We start from the raw sequence: 16,031 nt of genomic DNA, 5'->3' as shown, positions 1-16,031 counted from the left end.
CACTAATCCTCTATTATGTTCCTTTTACCATATTTTCATGCTAAAGATAATAAACCTCCAGAAATAGAGCTAAAATAGTGTGAAACATGGCATGTTTCTCATGGCATGGCTGAACATCAGGGAAAAAATTACTAATGTATGTTAGTTAACTAAAAACACTACCAATTTATTGCGCTATACTAAACGGCTACTTGGAACGAGAATAATTGAATGAGAACATCTGGGAGATACTCGTCCGCTTGCTGGCCAGCGACAGGCCTGCTACCGCGTCCTCTATAACTCATTCTATTGCGTCGTCTGGATGCCATAACCCCGTGTGACCTCCACTCACAACTTCCTTCTCGCCGACCACCATCACCATCAATCTCCCCTCCACATCATCAAACACTTTGAGGATGATGGAGCTGCATCAGATGACCCTTGTATTGTGGCCTTATACGGTCCCAGGAGCAATCGCAACCCTTCTGATTTCTACATCCTGACAGTTGGATCCGGCAAGCCGAGACAATTCACAGGAAGGCCACCCACGTCGTAGCCACCTCTCATTGAACAGGCGGTGCTGAAGCGGCTACCTTGTTCCACTTCCACCGACGGTGCACTGGTTCTCTATCATGGAAGCCTATTCTGAGACATTTGGCATTATCAGTGACACTACACCATGCGATTGACCAACAAATGTTGTTTGAGGGCATTGAACTGCTATGTGCATGGCGGGAAATTTTGTATGTAAGCAGCCATACTTCTGTTGTCATATTTGGTGCTTATTATGCAGTATTTCGTGTCAGGTTAACATTCTGGATTATATGAAGCACATGTGTGCTATGTAACTATTCTACTCCATCCAATCCAAGTTAATTGACACTGCTTTAGTACAAACATCATCTACTATGTACTATAGGTAGCTTGGATGGCTGGCACAAAATGCATGTAACATTTAGTGCTTCAAAGGAAAAGCAAGACTAATCCGGACTGTCTATGAGACATGATGTTTTGAAATGATCGCAATGCAAAAGCACACAATTTTGCAGTACATGAAGGAGGGGGGCATGGGTATATTTACAACGTACTCATTTAGGCTCGTCGGTGAAAGAACCACAAGCCTTCCAGTGTGTACCTGCTTCTTCAGCGCTTTTGTATGGATGCTCCATTTTGCAAGCTCGAACTCCGGCCCACTCCATGCTCCCCGCCATAGTGTTCTTCCGGCATGGGATGGTGGCATCCTTTAGCTTGTTCAGCAGGCTGGTGTGTTGATTGACATGGCAGCGACTAGCTGACAACAGATGCTTTGTCCCTCTTGTCTTCTGAATCTGTGATATGGATTTCCAATTGCAATGAACTTTCAGAGAGTATTTATAAAATAAAAAATGTGGCCGAGTTACTACTTGTAATTTAATTGTGATCCAAATTGGTATAAAATTGGAAGAGATAGCAAATATACAATGACAGGAGGCCCATAAACCTGACCTAAGCAAGGTAAAACAACTAGCATGGAGTAGAGAAACTGTCCTAGTTCAGGAATAGACAAATAACAGTGGCCAGAACACATGGATGAAACCCCACATCGATGAAAGGGAGTTTTGAATAATGAAGCTGCCAACATCTCAACAGTTCGAATGCTCTGACAAGTTAATAGAATGGAGCATACTTAAATTGCGCGGTTGATTTTTCAAGGTTCTTTACTTCTTTTTTATAAAACCACTCTATCTAACAAATAAAAAAATTGGAGGACAGAGTCATGTAGTAGGAGTATGATCTTGTATATAAAAATGTCTGGTACTCTGGTTTTGATATGATTTTAAGATGTACTCTAGTCAGGTTCTTCATACAGGGAATAAGAGTCGCACAAAAATTGTAACTTTTCATACCATGGTTTGTTAGCTCCATGATTCAAACTATACGAGATAAACAATAGCATCAATCAGAATGTGGAGGAAATACAAAGAACAAGGAAAAAATGCTTAAGAACAACATGATTAAAAATGTGAATTGCACCCTAATAAGCAAAACTCCTACCAAAATAAAGTCATGTCCAACAAAAATGATATGCCAAAAGTATAAAATCAAGTGCAGAACCTGATTACCCCGAAGAAAATATTACAATGTAATTTGATGTGCAAAAACTCATTGATTACATGACCATCATAGTTCGTAAACAAAAGAAGAAGAATAAAAAACTAAACCTTTGGGGGGCATTCTTGCTGAAAGCAAACACATACTTATACATGACTAGAAACCAATATCATCAACAGAGAATGAAGATCACTCACTCATGTTATATTGCATTGTAACTTGGAAACCATGGACAAATACATCCCCTAACAGTCTAGCTCAGACTTGTTATCAGGAAGCACCACCACAGTTGATAACCCATGGAACAATGGTGTTTCATACACGCCACCATTACCTTCCTGTAGGAAGAAGACATGCCGCCTTGCAGCTCCCCCCTCCGATAGAAACTTTGGGGTAATCTTTGAAGTTCTTTGTGTTGGACTGAATATTATGAATCTGAAATTGTCTGGTGTATATTGAATAATTGACTCACAGATACTTGTGGTGACATTGGAGTATATAGGTGACATTACAGTTGAATTATGTGTATCATATGGTGTTATTGTAGTACTATCTCTAGGGCTATTTGTGACACTTATAGAGATGGCTTAATAGATTATTCAGAAATATAACTTTGAGGTGGTTCGCTACCTACAATAATATTAACAGTGTTCGCTACCTACAATAATATTGATCAGAAATATAACTTTGAGGTGGTTCGCTACCTACAATAATCTTATGTTCTCCGCTATTGATAAGAACTTTGGAGTGATTCGTTGTCGCACGTTGAGGGATTGTTATATGATTCAATTATGTTAACAGTGTTGAGAGATTGCACTAGTGAAAGTATGACCCATAGGCCTTGTTTCCAAGCATTGCAATACTGTTTGTGCTCACTTTTATTACTTGCTATCTTGTTGTTTTTATTATCTCAGATTACAGAAACCTATATCTACTATGAATACTACATTTGTATCACCATGTCCTCGCCGAAATACTAGTGCACTTATACAATTGACAACTATATTGGGTGCTTCATCCTACACCTCCCACTGATTGATGAATCTTAGGTCATCCACTTGAGGGAAATTTGCGTTGTCCTACAAAACTCTGTGCTTGGAGGCCCAACGGAGTCTACAAGAATAAAGGTGTGTAGTTAATTCTTCCTATGATAAATTGTTTGATTACAAAATCCCTATGCATAGGAAGTAAGGTTAGGCTTAAATTTGCTTGTAATATGCTTCATTGCTCCCTTTAAGTTTCAATTCTTTACTTTTATGTGAGTATCATTACAATCAGCATGCCTACCAAAAAGGCATTAAATAATAGCGCTTGTTAGGAGACAACATAATATTTAACCCTACTGTTTTTGTGTGTTCACATGATTAACCTACTGTATTAGTCAGGTTTTCTATCTTAAAACTCAATAAAGTGCCAAGCAAATCCTTTAGGATGATTTAGATGATTGTTGAATTGATGTTGTGCAAAAACAGAAACTTTTTGCGTTTTGTGTTAGAATTGTTATTCGGTACTGGAACATGATCAATTCCTGAAGTTTTTACAAAGTATTGGGATACAAAATTTTTACGCCATCCTAATTTTTCAGAATTTTTGGAGTAACAGAAGTATGATAAAAAAATTTAGATCATTACGTGATGTTTTGAGTTAGATATTGTTTTTATTAGATAGTTCTCTTGTTTTAATGTTTCCATAGCTTATGTTGTAGGATATAAATTGTAGAAATGATAGAATAAAGTAAGAATTATGTGAGAAAAATTATGAATCTGTTCTTGACAGTACCAAAGTGAATGATTTATTTTTATTATACTAAGCATCTCATGAAGTTTCGTTAAGGTTTATGTGATTGAAGTTCTCAAGTTTTGAGTGAGATAACTATATGAGGAGAATTGCAGTGGCGCACATGGGTGACTAACCTGGGACAGGCCATTTGCCAATTCATAGTGGCAGCCGTGTTGTGCTAGCCGCTGCAACTGACAACTCCTCGTGTTAGAATTGCAACGCCATCCTGAAAGAAATATATAGTAGGGGCAAATTTTAAACAACAGTCCACAACAAAATCAGTGTCAGCAGTCAAACCAAGCACTTCTTGCAAGTGAGCGAAACCACCAGAATTTCTGGGATTCCGTACATAACAAGGCAGTTCGCCCTATATGAACATCAGTTGAAATAGATTTAAAGCATTTTTTTTATTTTAAACATGTTTTTCTTTTTTAAAAAAGTTAATATTTTCTGAAATGCAAATATTTTCATATTTCATCGCAAAAAATTTGAACTGAAACCATTTTTTGTATTCGCAAACGATTTTCAAAAAATGAACAAAACGAAATTGCAACATTTTTTGGAATTACAAAGAATTTCTTGAAAATTCAAAACATTTTAGAAAAACATTGGAACTAAAATATGAAAGCTTGAACATTTTCCGAAATTACAAACAAATTTTTCAAGATGCGAACACTTTTTGAGTTACCCAGAACATTTTTTTTCAATTTCTTATAATTTTTTGGAAAGCATGAACATTTTGATGATGTCAAAAAATTTGGAAAGCAGGAACATTTTGTGAAATTCCTGAATTCTTTTCGGATTTGTGAACAAAAATTTAAAAATACAAAAAAATTCGAAATTCATCATAGGTTTATTGAATTTGCGGACCAAATTTAAAAACATGAACATTTCTGAAATTTGGGAAGCTAGAACATTTGTTGAAATTACCAAACCAAATGAATTTCGAAAGCAGAAACATTATCTGAATTTGGAAACAAAAAAATAAAAATAGGCACTCTTGTTGAAATTTCGAACAAATTTTCATAATATGAACATTTTCTAAATTTTCGAATAAAAATTTAAAATAAGAATATTTTTGAAATGCTAGAATAATTTCAGAATTTGGGAAAAAAATATAATACGAAAATATTTGAATTTATGAATAAAATTAAAGTATTAACATTTTTTAAATATGAAATTCTAAATTATTTTTTATTTTCTACTTTTTGTAAAAGAAGAAAACAACCCTTGTAATTTGAAACTTTTTTGGAACATCTGAACAAAGTTTCAAACCGGAACATTTTTTAAATGAATAAAATGTGGAACATGCAAAAAAAAATAAAAATTACCACAATTTTTTGAAATTTTTTTTTAAAAAATAGAAAAGAAAAAGAGAAACGCCAAAGAAAGGAAGAAGAGAAGCAGAACAGAAAAAAGAAAAAGAAGTAAAGAAAAAATGAAAAATTGGGCAAAACGAAAAAAGGTAACAGAAAAAATATAAAGGGAAACCAAAAATTAGAAAAATGGTTCAGAAACCTACTAGATGATTTCCAAATCAGAAAACCCAGCTTTTTTAACCGGCTGAAACCTTCCAGAAGGTTCCAAAACCCTCCCTGCAGATGGCCCGGCCCGTGTTGGTTGATCGGTTCCATTGAATGTGCGGCACCCCGACAATTTGAGGCAAAATGCATCAAATAGGTTTTCCAGACTGGTTGCCGGCACCCACACCCTCGCGCGCTGGGCGTTCGTATGGCTCGGCCCATTTTCCTTTCTTTTCCTTTCGTTTGGCCTTTCTTGTTCCTTTTCTTTTTTTTCGTTTTTCCTTTCTGTTTTCCTTTTTCATTATTTTTATTTTTCCTTCCTTATGGTTTCACTTTCTTTTGCAATTTTTTTCAATCGGAGAATATTTTTTTGTTCATCGAATTTTAAAAATGTTCATCAATGTAAAAAAGTGTTCACTGATTCATTTTTTTATCGCATTTAAAAATATTCATAAAACTTCAAAATGTGTTCATTGAATTAAAAAAATGTCCATCAAATTTGATGTTTGCTCATTCATTTGAAAAAATGTTTGTGAAATTCAAATTTTGTTAACTTAAATCAAAATGTATTCATCTATTTTTCAAAAAAATGTTCTTGAATACAAATTTTGTTCATGAAATGCATAAAATGTTCATCGATTCAAATTTTGTTCATCAAATACAAAAAAATGTTAATCATTATTAAACAATGCACATAAAGAAATTTTTAGTCAAAATATTAAAATGTTATCCTTTTGAAATAACGAACATTTTTTGAATTGAAGAATTGTTTTTGAATTTGAAACATTTTTTAATCCATGTACGCTTTTTTAAAGTCAATTGTTTTTCCTAATCTTAAGAAAAAACAGGGGGCACCTAGCGCCCCACATGGGTTGGCCCAGAAGGCACACTGGGGAAGGGGCCCTCCCTGACATGCAGGTCGCCAAATAGGAGCACCCTTTTTTTCTTACTTGTTTCTTTTTCTTCACAACTACATGGGTTAACCCTTGATTCTTAAGTAACACAAGGCTTTGTGAAAAATGTTTTAGAGCATCTCTATCAAGACTACGATGTGCATCCAATTTGTGTACGAAACTGACGATCACATCGTCCATGCAAAGCACCATCGCGCAGCACACCGAGCTCTAGTCTTCGACGGTGCCGAGGTGCACAGATGTGGCAGCGGTGTGGTGATGAGCGGCGAGGGAGACGTTGGTGATGAGTTGGCGTGGTGCAAAGGCCCCCGGAGCTCCCTAGATCGAAAGGTGGCCGACGTGCTGCATGACCGCGGTTACCTGGTATTCCATGGTCGATGCATGCGGTGGAGCGAGGCAGGGCAGTAGCGTTGGAGACATGTGGCTATCTTCGTCCGACGACTTGCATGCATGCTTGCGCTGTCCCAACGCGGCCTTGTCGTCGAAAATCAACGGAGGTGAGAGCGCCTTCCGCATGGTGTTCTCAAACTCGAGTTGCACGCAATCCGTACGCAACGGCGAGGAGAGAGCTTCCGGTGCAAGAGAAGAAGGCATCTACTGGGTCTCGCTCCGGTGTGACTTGACGTGGCGGCAGAGGCGGTATAGCTTGGCGCTGCAGGATAAATCTAATTATAATTGGGCATATTCAGGGGGAGAGCATTTCCCTTGGATGTTTCAAAAATATATAACTAAGCATAATCAGTGTTCAATTCTACAAATTCTTGGTAAATTACAGAGAAAAAGAGACAGAGAACAACTCATACAGTTGTCCCGTGGCATTGGTGGCCCTTGTCGCCGTCACTCCCGAGTCGCAGCCTAACTGCATCCGGCACTCCGTGAGTATTCTTCCCTACCAGCAGTGGGTGCTCCGCGTCTTGTAGGGTGTTGGTAGCATTCTTAATCTAGCATGGTTGTTCTTCTTTGATACATACTGAGTGTAGACATCCAGAGTACATGCACTTGCTATCATTTGGTAACAGTGTAAGTGTTGAGACATGCTGAGCTAAGACTTTATTTGGCAGCCTAAATCTGTTTATACATGCCGAACAATTTCGAATTCCAAATAACTTTTTTTGATTGGTGAATAAATTTTTGAACATTGTTTGAAAATTTAAAGCAATTTTTGGAATTTTAAAATATTCTGAAAATATAAAAAATTTAGAAAATATAAACTTTTTTTAATATTTTAAACAAAATTTGAAAAGTTGAACCTATTTCGAACTCTGAACATTTTTTGAATTTTTAAACATTTTTTAGAATTTTGATTTTTTGGAAAATTTAATTAAAATTTCAACTTCTATGTTGTAAATTTTAACAAAAATTGATATCATGAACATTTTTTAAAAATTTATACAATATTTGAAAATCTTAATATTTTTTGAATTTCTGGAAAAATGAAAATTTAAAGGAAATTTTTAAAAAAATTACCTTTTGTACTCTTAAGTATTTTTGAAAATTTAAACAAGTTTTGGATTTTTTAACATTTATCTGAAACACTTCGCTCGTGTATACTGACCAGCAAACGGTTGTTGGGATGTTGTCTACTCATGCATGCTACGAGGGTATTTAGGTTGAGCTCGTGCAAGCTGAGGTGGCCCCGTGCAGACTACTAAACATCTAATACTAGGTTGAGTATGAAATTTTTGCCCTCATGCACCCTGCCAAACAAACCTGTATAGATGAAGAGGCGCAACTATAGTGAATGTGATCGACCATTCTGGCTTATGATTTGACGAGAATACCCTGGCCAACTATGGCCCGAGAAAGAACTTAATAAATGGCCTATAGTCGTTTCCAACTGTAGAGCCAACGAGAGGAGCGAAGACACCAGGGAGCGAAGACATATACAAGAGAGGAACGATCCTGAAAATATGGCCAACATGACAAGTTTGACACCGCCTACATGTCAAGTGTGCTTGAATTGACCGCCGCCCAACGACCAGCCTCACATGCATCACTAGAGCGAAGACACTGCAACATCATATAGCCAGCAGTTGGCTATATTATTAACCATGTTTTAGAAATGCCCTTACCACTCTCTTCGTGGCTGTCGGGAGATGGCCTCCCTGTAGATCCTTCAAAGAAAGCCTTGGATTTCCGGCGTAATTAAAGCTAGAGAGGAGGAACAGAGCTTTGGTCCCTGACGCCCTCTTTCTCTCTGCCATGCCTTCTTTTGCCGCCGTTGAATCATTGCAAATTGAGATGCTCCGAGGATTACAATTTACATGCGGAGAGAGTATTTGGCAACGAATCAAATGCAAATTATTTGGCATGGCCGACATTTTGGTAGCACAAACCAAACTGACCCATATATATTTTCATCATCATATACGTATACACACACTCAAACACAGATACACTTGTCACCATAGCTCTAGCTCCATGAAAATCGTCCGTGCACCGACGGCCGCTGCCGATCTTCATCACTTGCGCCGCGACCCGACCCTGGACAGCGCGGTCATCCGCCTGAGCACCCTGGAGATCTTGGACAGGCTCGGCTTGCCGCCCCCGAGGTTCATCTTCCTCGTCGAGAACTTGAGCGCCTGCAGGCAGCACAGCTGCCGCACCGGCCCTTCCTCCTCGTCTTCCGTCTCCTCCTCCTCGTCGACGGATTCTTCTGCCGCCTTGCTGCCGCCGCCGCCTCGGAGCTTGGTGTCGCCGGCGACGGCGACGGCGACGGCGCTGCTGGTGCCGCCCCCGGTCTCGTAGGCCTCCCAGAGCATGTCCATGTCGTCCGCGCACGCCCCGGCCACGGCGCGGCCGCGGCAGAGCTTGTGCTGGATCCGCTCCTCGTACAGCTTGCACGCCAGCGTCCGCTTCCACTCCTTCCCCTTGGACGGCGACCCCTCGCCCGCGCCGGCGAGGCTCTCCGACGAGGTCCGCGTGTGCACGCGCCGCGCGATGGACGTCGACCTCAGGGGACCCTCCCCGCCGTCCGCGTCCTCCGTGTGCTCCTGCTCTTCCTGCGGCTCTGACGCAGGCTGCTGCACATCTTCTTGGTGGTCTTGTCCGTCAGGCTGCGCATCTTCTTGGGCCTTCACGTCCTCGCTCCTCTGTTCACCAATAATGGAGGCGATTTCTTCAGCTTGCTGCAGGTCTATGATGCATTCTTCCGCCACCTTCGACTGCACCAATTCTTCCTTGACATCTACAAGCTCCTCCTCTGGTAATTGCTTCCGGTCAGATTCTTCTTGAGCGAGCTGCTCTTCACTCTGTTTTTGGTCCCAAGATTCAGTCTCCAATTGCATGGGTTCCTCCAAGTCCACGACCTTGAATGATTCATTCTCGAAACAGATTTCCACCGGATTATCCTCGATTTCATCAAGAACAAGCTTCAGATTCCCAGATTCCCACTGCCTTATTCGCTGAGAAATCGAAGAATGTGGCTTGCTGACCCGCTCAGGCTTCTTCGCCTCCATTGCTGACAGAGGAACAGGGTCACACTCCAACCTCTTCTCCTCAACCGCATCATCACCACTGAATCCCTTTCTCTCTGGCAAGCTTACACTCTGTACTTTGTTGATGGATTTCTCCTGCTCTTCCATCTCTGGCACCGGCATGAATGTCTCACCTCGACAGCAATGCTCCGAAGAAGAAGACAGAGATTCCGGAGCCTTCTTCAGATCCTCACAGACCACATTTTTCTCCTGAATTTCATCCTTGAAGCTGAAGATATCCTCTTCATAAAATTCCCCATTGCCCAGGAAGCAGATCTCTTCTCCAGAGACACTCTGCAATGGCGGATCAACCTCCATTTCCTGGGCAGCATAAGCATACAACGAGCTCTTCTCTTCCAGAAGAAAGCAAGAACCACCACCGACATCGCACACCTCGCCCACGAACACGACCTCGCCGACGCCGGCCGGGCCGAGCACGAAGGAGCAGAGCTGGCCGACCAGCCCGAGCCTGCCGTCGGGCCGCAGCCCGGCGCAGAGCGCGGCGACGGCGACGCCGCAGGTGCTCCCGAGGCACCGCGCCCCGGCCCACCCCGGCGCGGCGTACGGGGCGGCGGTGAGGAGCACGACGAGGAGGAGCGCCGTGGAGAGCAGCAGCGGGCAGAAGAAGGCGGCGAGCGCGAGCAGGCCGCGGTGGAAGAAGAGCGCGTAGGCGGCGTGCAGCGGGTGGGCCGCCAGGAACGCCGCCGCGCCCAGCAGGTCGTGGAGCACGCAGAACGCCAGCGCGCTTCCTCCGTCCATCCGCGCCATTGTCGTCGTCTTCCTCCTCGACCTCCGCCGCCCTCGCGCGCGTGGGTGAGTGGGTGGGGCTTGTCGTCTCCTGGCTGGCTCGCTGGCTGGCTGGCTACCGACGCGACGCCATTGCGCCTCGGATGCTCTGTGGGTGGCAGCTAATAAAGCGGCCGCTCGGACCGGGGGCGGTGCTCAGTGTGGCCGGAACGACACTGACATGGCTACTGAACGAGCTCCGCATGCACGTCCACCTACGCGAACCAGTACTAGTACATTTTCGTCAACGTTGTCATAAAGAAGCGATCTGAAGTCGGTAAACCAATCCCTCTCGTCTCGTGTGATCGCGCGGCCAAAATACTCCCTCCGTCTAGGTGAGTAAGTCATTTTAGATTGTGCACCGTGATCAAAGAGGAGGAGAAAACGAGAGAACTTAATGTTCATTTGCTAATTAGTAACATTGCATGCAATGAACTAACCACTGCATGTCGTGTTTGGTAGTCTCAAATCATTAAAAACATGCACATCTCACATCTCTTATTGGTTGATATATTAAGAAACAAGAAATGAGGTAGAATTTAATGCACCGCGCCTAAATGTTTTGGGATTATTTAGTTTTCGTAAGATGACTTACACACCTAGACGGAGGGAGTACACCGCTTGAAAACAGATAGAGCGGTTCAATGCAAACCCATGGAGGAAAATATATACAGATTGTCGAGGAAAATATATAGAAGTTGAGGGTTGTGAATCAAAGCCAAGCATCGACGATGATGAATAAATCGGGCCATATATCGATTAATTACTGGCGAGGGGAGTAAGGGAGAAGAAGAAGGAGAAGCAGGATATTGTCGGCTAGGGTTTCCTCTGTGCCGCCCCCCACGATGCTGGCCCAAGCCAAGGCCTTCCTTTTCTTTTTTGCATGTACGAACTGTGCTGGTTTAGCAAGGACGTTCTTTTTCCACTGCCCAACCGCCTTGTAGTACAAGCACAGGGAACGTTACATGCTACCGGTAAGCAGGAATTAGCTAGGGCGGCCATGATGATTATGCTCCCTTGGTCCTCGCCGCCCTTGTCAAAGCCTAAGAGCTACTCCCTCCGTTCTGAATTACTTGTCTTGAATTTGTCTAGATACGGATGTATCTAGACTCATTTTAGTGCTAGATATATCCGTGTCTAACAGAGGGAGTATCCAAAAGCGGTTAGACAGACGTGCATGCTACGTGCTAGGACGGTACGGAGGCGTCTCGTCAAACTTCACTTTTGGGATTCTTAATTAATTTCCTACGTGCGGTAAAAACGACGGGGGGATCCCGCCTGTACTACTGCCTGCCCGCTGCTCGCTGCCACGGCGGCCGCTTCTCCTCCTGCGGCGGCGGCGGCGCTCTGTCTTCTACCCCTTCAGACCTCAATAATGGAGGAGGTGTGTGTGTGTGTGTGTTTAGCCATAAAATCTGTCTGAAAGCAACTTGAAGGCGGCAGTTTGGCAGTATGAGTGCCTCTGATGCATTCCTCTCTAATCATTCGCTACTCAGTTTTAGTGATCTAAACGGTCTTATGTTTCTTTACGGAGGGAGGAGTAGTATGAATCAGGCTGCTAGACAGAAGGGACGCTCGTGAGTTTTTCTTGGCAGAGATCTTACCGTCACCTCACCTACCAACCTAACGACCTCTCGCGGCTGGTGGTGGGAGGCAATGGCTGGCATGCATGCATGGCCCTGATGCATGGGCTCACTCACAGCGAACCAACCAATAGTACAGTCCCTAAGGCCAACTCCAGCTCACGAGCCCAAAGTGACCTCTGTTTTACTCGGATTCTGTCGGTTTGGGTAGGGCAATGGGGTTGTGTTCGGATCTGTCCTGGGATGCGGTGGTCGTGCGTCCAGCGCGCGGCCGCATCCGTTGGCCCCATCCTGTCCGCCTCCATTTTTAAACGCCACATTTCGAAAATAACACGCCCTAGTTCAGGCCAGCGGCCCTAGTTCACGGCCGGCGACACAGCCAGCGGCCTACACGTTCTCACCGGCAACACAACCAGCCTTTAAAATGAATAGTTTCTTGCCGGCAACACAGCCAGCGACCGGCAACACAGCCAGCCTCAGCCAGCTTCCAAAATGAATGTTTTTCTCACCGGCACATAGCCAGCAGCCGGCACCCATGTCAGCCTTCAAAAAAGAACGGCGCATGGCCGATCAGACGACCTAGTTCAGGCCGTTGCCGTCGAACATCTCCTTCTGCCTGACCTCGAACAAGCTCCTCGTCTTCTCTCTCATCTTGGTCAAGTCCACCCTCATGATCGCAAGGGCCACTTCCTTTGCTTTGGTTGCGGCATTGGTGGCCTCGATGTCGAGCTGCCTCTGCCTGGCCATGACATTGGCGGCCTCGATGTCGAGCTGCCTCTGCCTGGCCATGACATTGGCGGCCTCGATGTCGAGGTGCCCTTGCCGGGCCGCCTCCTCCATGTCAACCTTCCTCTTCTTGGCCGCCTCCTCCATCTCAAGTTTCTTCCTTTGAAGATCTAGGTATAGCTTCATTTTCTCCTCCTTGCTTTGTTGTTCTTCTCATCCCTCACGTCCTTTTGGGACATCATGCCGTGCAAAGTCTCATGCAATGCCATGGATGAGGCATCACGTATGTCGTCCACCATGGAGTTGGTCTTGCCCCTCGGCCTCTTCGACGCCTCACCATCTCCACATCCGGCAAACGCGGCCACCTTCTTGCCTCTCTTCCTTTGAAGTTCACGGTATTGATTTTTGAACTTTGGGCACATGTTGATGAGCGTCCAACAATGCCTACGAGTGAATGGCTTGTCATTGTGCCGAGCCTTGAATACTTCTAAAGTTGAAATGCCTACACCACATGATCAACAACAAATGAACATGCAAACATATACAAGGCCGAAGTCTCATGGCCGTAGCAAAGAAAGAACTAGGACGAGGAGAGCATACCAAGTCTCCAATGCCGAGACCACTCACGGGTCGTGCTTCAACGCTCTCAAATGCGGCACAATACTTGTTGCACTCTTGTTGGATGAACAACCACCTCTTTTGAATCGACGTGATGCCACGCTTGCTCGTAATTTGATAGGGCTCAAACATCTTTCTTTCATGGAAGGTTTTGTGGACTCTCGTCCAAAAAATAAGACCCTTTTGTTGCGCGCCGATCCTCGGATCTTGGCTAATATCCATCCAACATTGGCAAATCAGCTTGTCCTCATCTTGTGTGTATGAACCTGTGCGAATGCTCTTCCTCCTCTTTTGTGTTTACGCTCTTTGGGTGAGCTCGTTGATGAACAATGGCTTGCCCGAAATATCAATATCAACGCCATCTTCTTCATCACCATCACCTTCGCAATAGATGTCATCATCTTCATGCCACGAGTCACCATGTTCGTAGTCCGCATGGTCGTGGGCCTCTTCATCCGGAACGTACTGGGCGCGGCCATCCTGACTTTGGGTCTCGTCGGGATCGTAGGCAACGCCATGCCCACCCTCGTAGATCACTTGCTCCATGTACTGGTCATAGAAGGGGTCGTCGACCGCTGGCGTTGGGGTCGCCATTTCGTCGAACAGGACGCGGGGCGACGGCATGGTGCCCGTATACGGCGGCCGTGCTTGCTTCCTTTGCATCTCGACGGATGGCCGGCCGCCGCTGCTTAACCCCGGCGTGACGTTGAGGTCGATGACGGCCGAGGGGCGCGGGGTGGACGGTGCCATCACGCCAATGTCCAGCAAGGCCAAAAAATGAGTGTGGGCATCGTGCCTTGGCGGGGAAAGCCGGGCGACATAGGCGTGGTCTGCGATGTCGACGACGAGCAATGCTGAGGCCTGGCGACCGAAGAGCCTGTGGTTGCCGCGGCAATGGCCGCACCAGAGAAACCCATCAGACGGCAAAGGTCAAGCATTAGGAGGGCGTGTGCTTTGTTGACGATGGCCTCCTTCTCGTCGACCTCGGCCTTGCGCCACGCGGCCTCCACCGCATCGCACTCGGCGGCGAACTTGGCCGCGGCGGTCTTGCCCTTGACGGCCACCCTCCGGTTCCTCCTGATGGGGGCGTCGGCCATGGACGGGGAGGGTGGGGGCGGGACGTGGGAGGGGGTTTGGGGAAATGGCACCAAATGGGGGCGCAGTTATTTTTTTTTGCTTTGTGCCACTGATGGGCGGGCCATTGAAGAACACACGCGCTGTCCGTTTCACCCAAAGGTGACGCAAAGTTGGGCTGAGGATGGGTCAAAAGCGGACAGAAAACGGACAAAAGTCCGTTTGCGCCCGCGCGCTGGGCCGTCTGGTTTGTCCGTTTTACGCCAAACGGACAGGGCCGGACATGATGGGGTCGCGCGCTGGAGTTGGCCTAATTAAACTCCTAGGAGAAAAAAAGGGTTCGTTTCTCGCCTCCTCGGATCAAATCGATCTAGATACATCCATTTCAGCGTCAATTAATACGGGACAGAAGGAGTATTTAGGTCAGTAATTTTGCAACGTATTGGCGACCGGTCACTCGACTCGAGCTGGGTGATCTTACCTTGCAAGAGAAATGGCACCTACCAGCTTTTAACCCAAGCAACGGACATCCAACCAACAGCGGGAACCATGCATAGCTTTGAAGAAGAGCCAGACAAGGGATCCCACACCCGCAGAGTTCCGGTTTCGCAGCAAATCAGAAACTTTGGATGCCATGTGCCATGCAAATCAAATCACGTCACATTTTGATTTCTCGCCTCCCTCCTCTAGTCTAGATACTAAACATTTTGGAGGCCGTAAAGTTGGAGGCCATAGATACTAGGAACGTGCATGGTGGCGCCCCTCACTGTACCATGGAGGCCATAGATACTAGGACGGCAGGAACAGGACGGTGTCAGAAAAAGTTGCCTCAATCATGCATCTATCACTGAATCATGCACAGAGACTCATTCATTCATAGGTAGTAGTTCAAGTCTCCAATCCAACCGCACTGTAATATAGTGAGTGTGAATGCTCAACCAAATCAATTATAAGAGTTGTAATAGACTAGCAGCGGAAGCTATATATGGCGCGATAATTGAGCATCTCAGGAAGCGTTCGTTTCAAGCTAGGCAAAGCAAACGAATTGGCAAGTTCAAATGAAACATGCTCGTTCATTCATTCATTCGATCGTCGCGGTTTGTTTTTCTCGTCGGTCTTGGGCCTCTGCTCTTCTGCTTAATTTCCTGTCATCAGAAAATTGTAACGAGGTTGCACCACAGAAGCAGAGCCCAACGCGCATTTGCAGACCGTGATCATGTAGAAGACCAATGAAATGCAAAACCACTACGCAGCATTTCAAGTGCATATGCGGTGAAATTTCCGGGCACCAAACCTACTGCTGCTAGTTTACTTTGCAGAAAAAAGTGCCTTGCTTCAGTACAGTGTAGACCTTTGATCGAGGGGCCCCTGGGAGCCAGACCCAAGCGGCATGACAGCACAGGCCGGCATGGACAAGACATGCACTGTGGAACTTTGATGAATTCATATATAAACAAAAGAATACAACAATTACGAGCTGCT

The 16,031-nt window shown here is 44.9% G+C and overlaps 1 protein-coding gene across 1 annotated transcript; it reads right to left on the bottom strand.

Moving 5' to 3' along the window:
• Positions 1–8,521: 8,521 nt before the first annotated feature.
• On the bottom strand, positions 8,522–10,743 carry LOC119361958. The gene has a single exon (XM_037627132.1). The coding sequence runs from the start codon at positions 10,528–10,530 to the stop codon at positions 8,749–8,751; it is 1,782 nt and encodes a 593-aa protein (XP_037483029.1). The 5' UTR covers positions 10,531–10,743; the 3' UTR covers positions 8,522–8,748.
• Between the last annotated feature and the right edge of the window lie 5,288 nt (positions 10,744–16,031).

The sequence above is a fragment of the Triticum dicoccoides genome, chromosome 2B (genome assembly GCF_002162155.2).
Source record: "Triticum dicoccoides isolate Atlit2015 ecotype Zavitan chromosome 2B, WEW_v2.0, whole genome shotgun sequence".
NCBI lineage: Eukaryota > Viridiplantae > Streptophyta > Magnoliopsida > Poales > Poaceae > Triticum > Triticum dicoccoides.
Note: the sequence above shows the minus strand (reverse complement) of the source record. Positions and strands in the feature narration are given on the sequence as shown.

Excerpts from the sequence above, each read along its gene's own strand:
- LOC119361958 (XM_037627132.1), bottom strand. The coding sequence starts at position 10,530 with ATGGCGCGGATGGACGGAGGAAGCGCGCTGGCGTTCTGCGTGCTCCAC.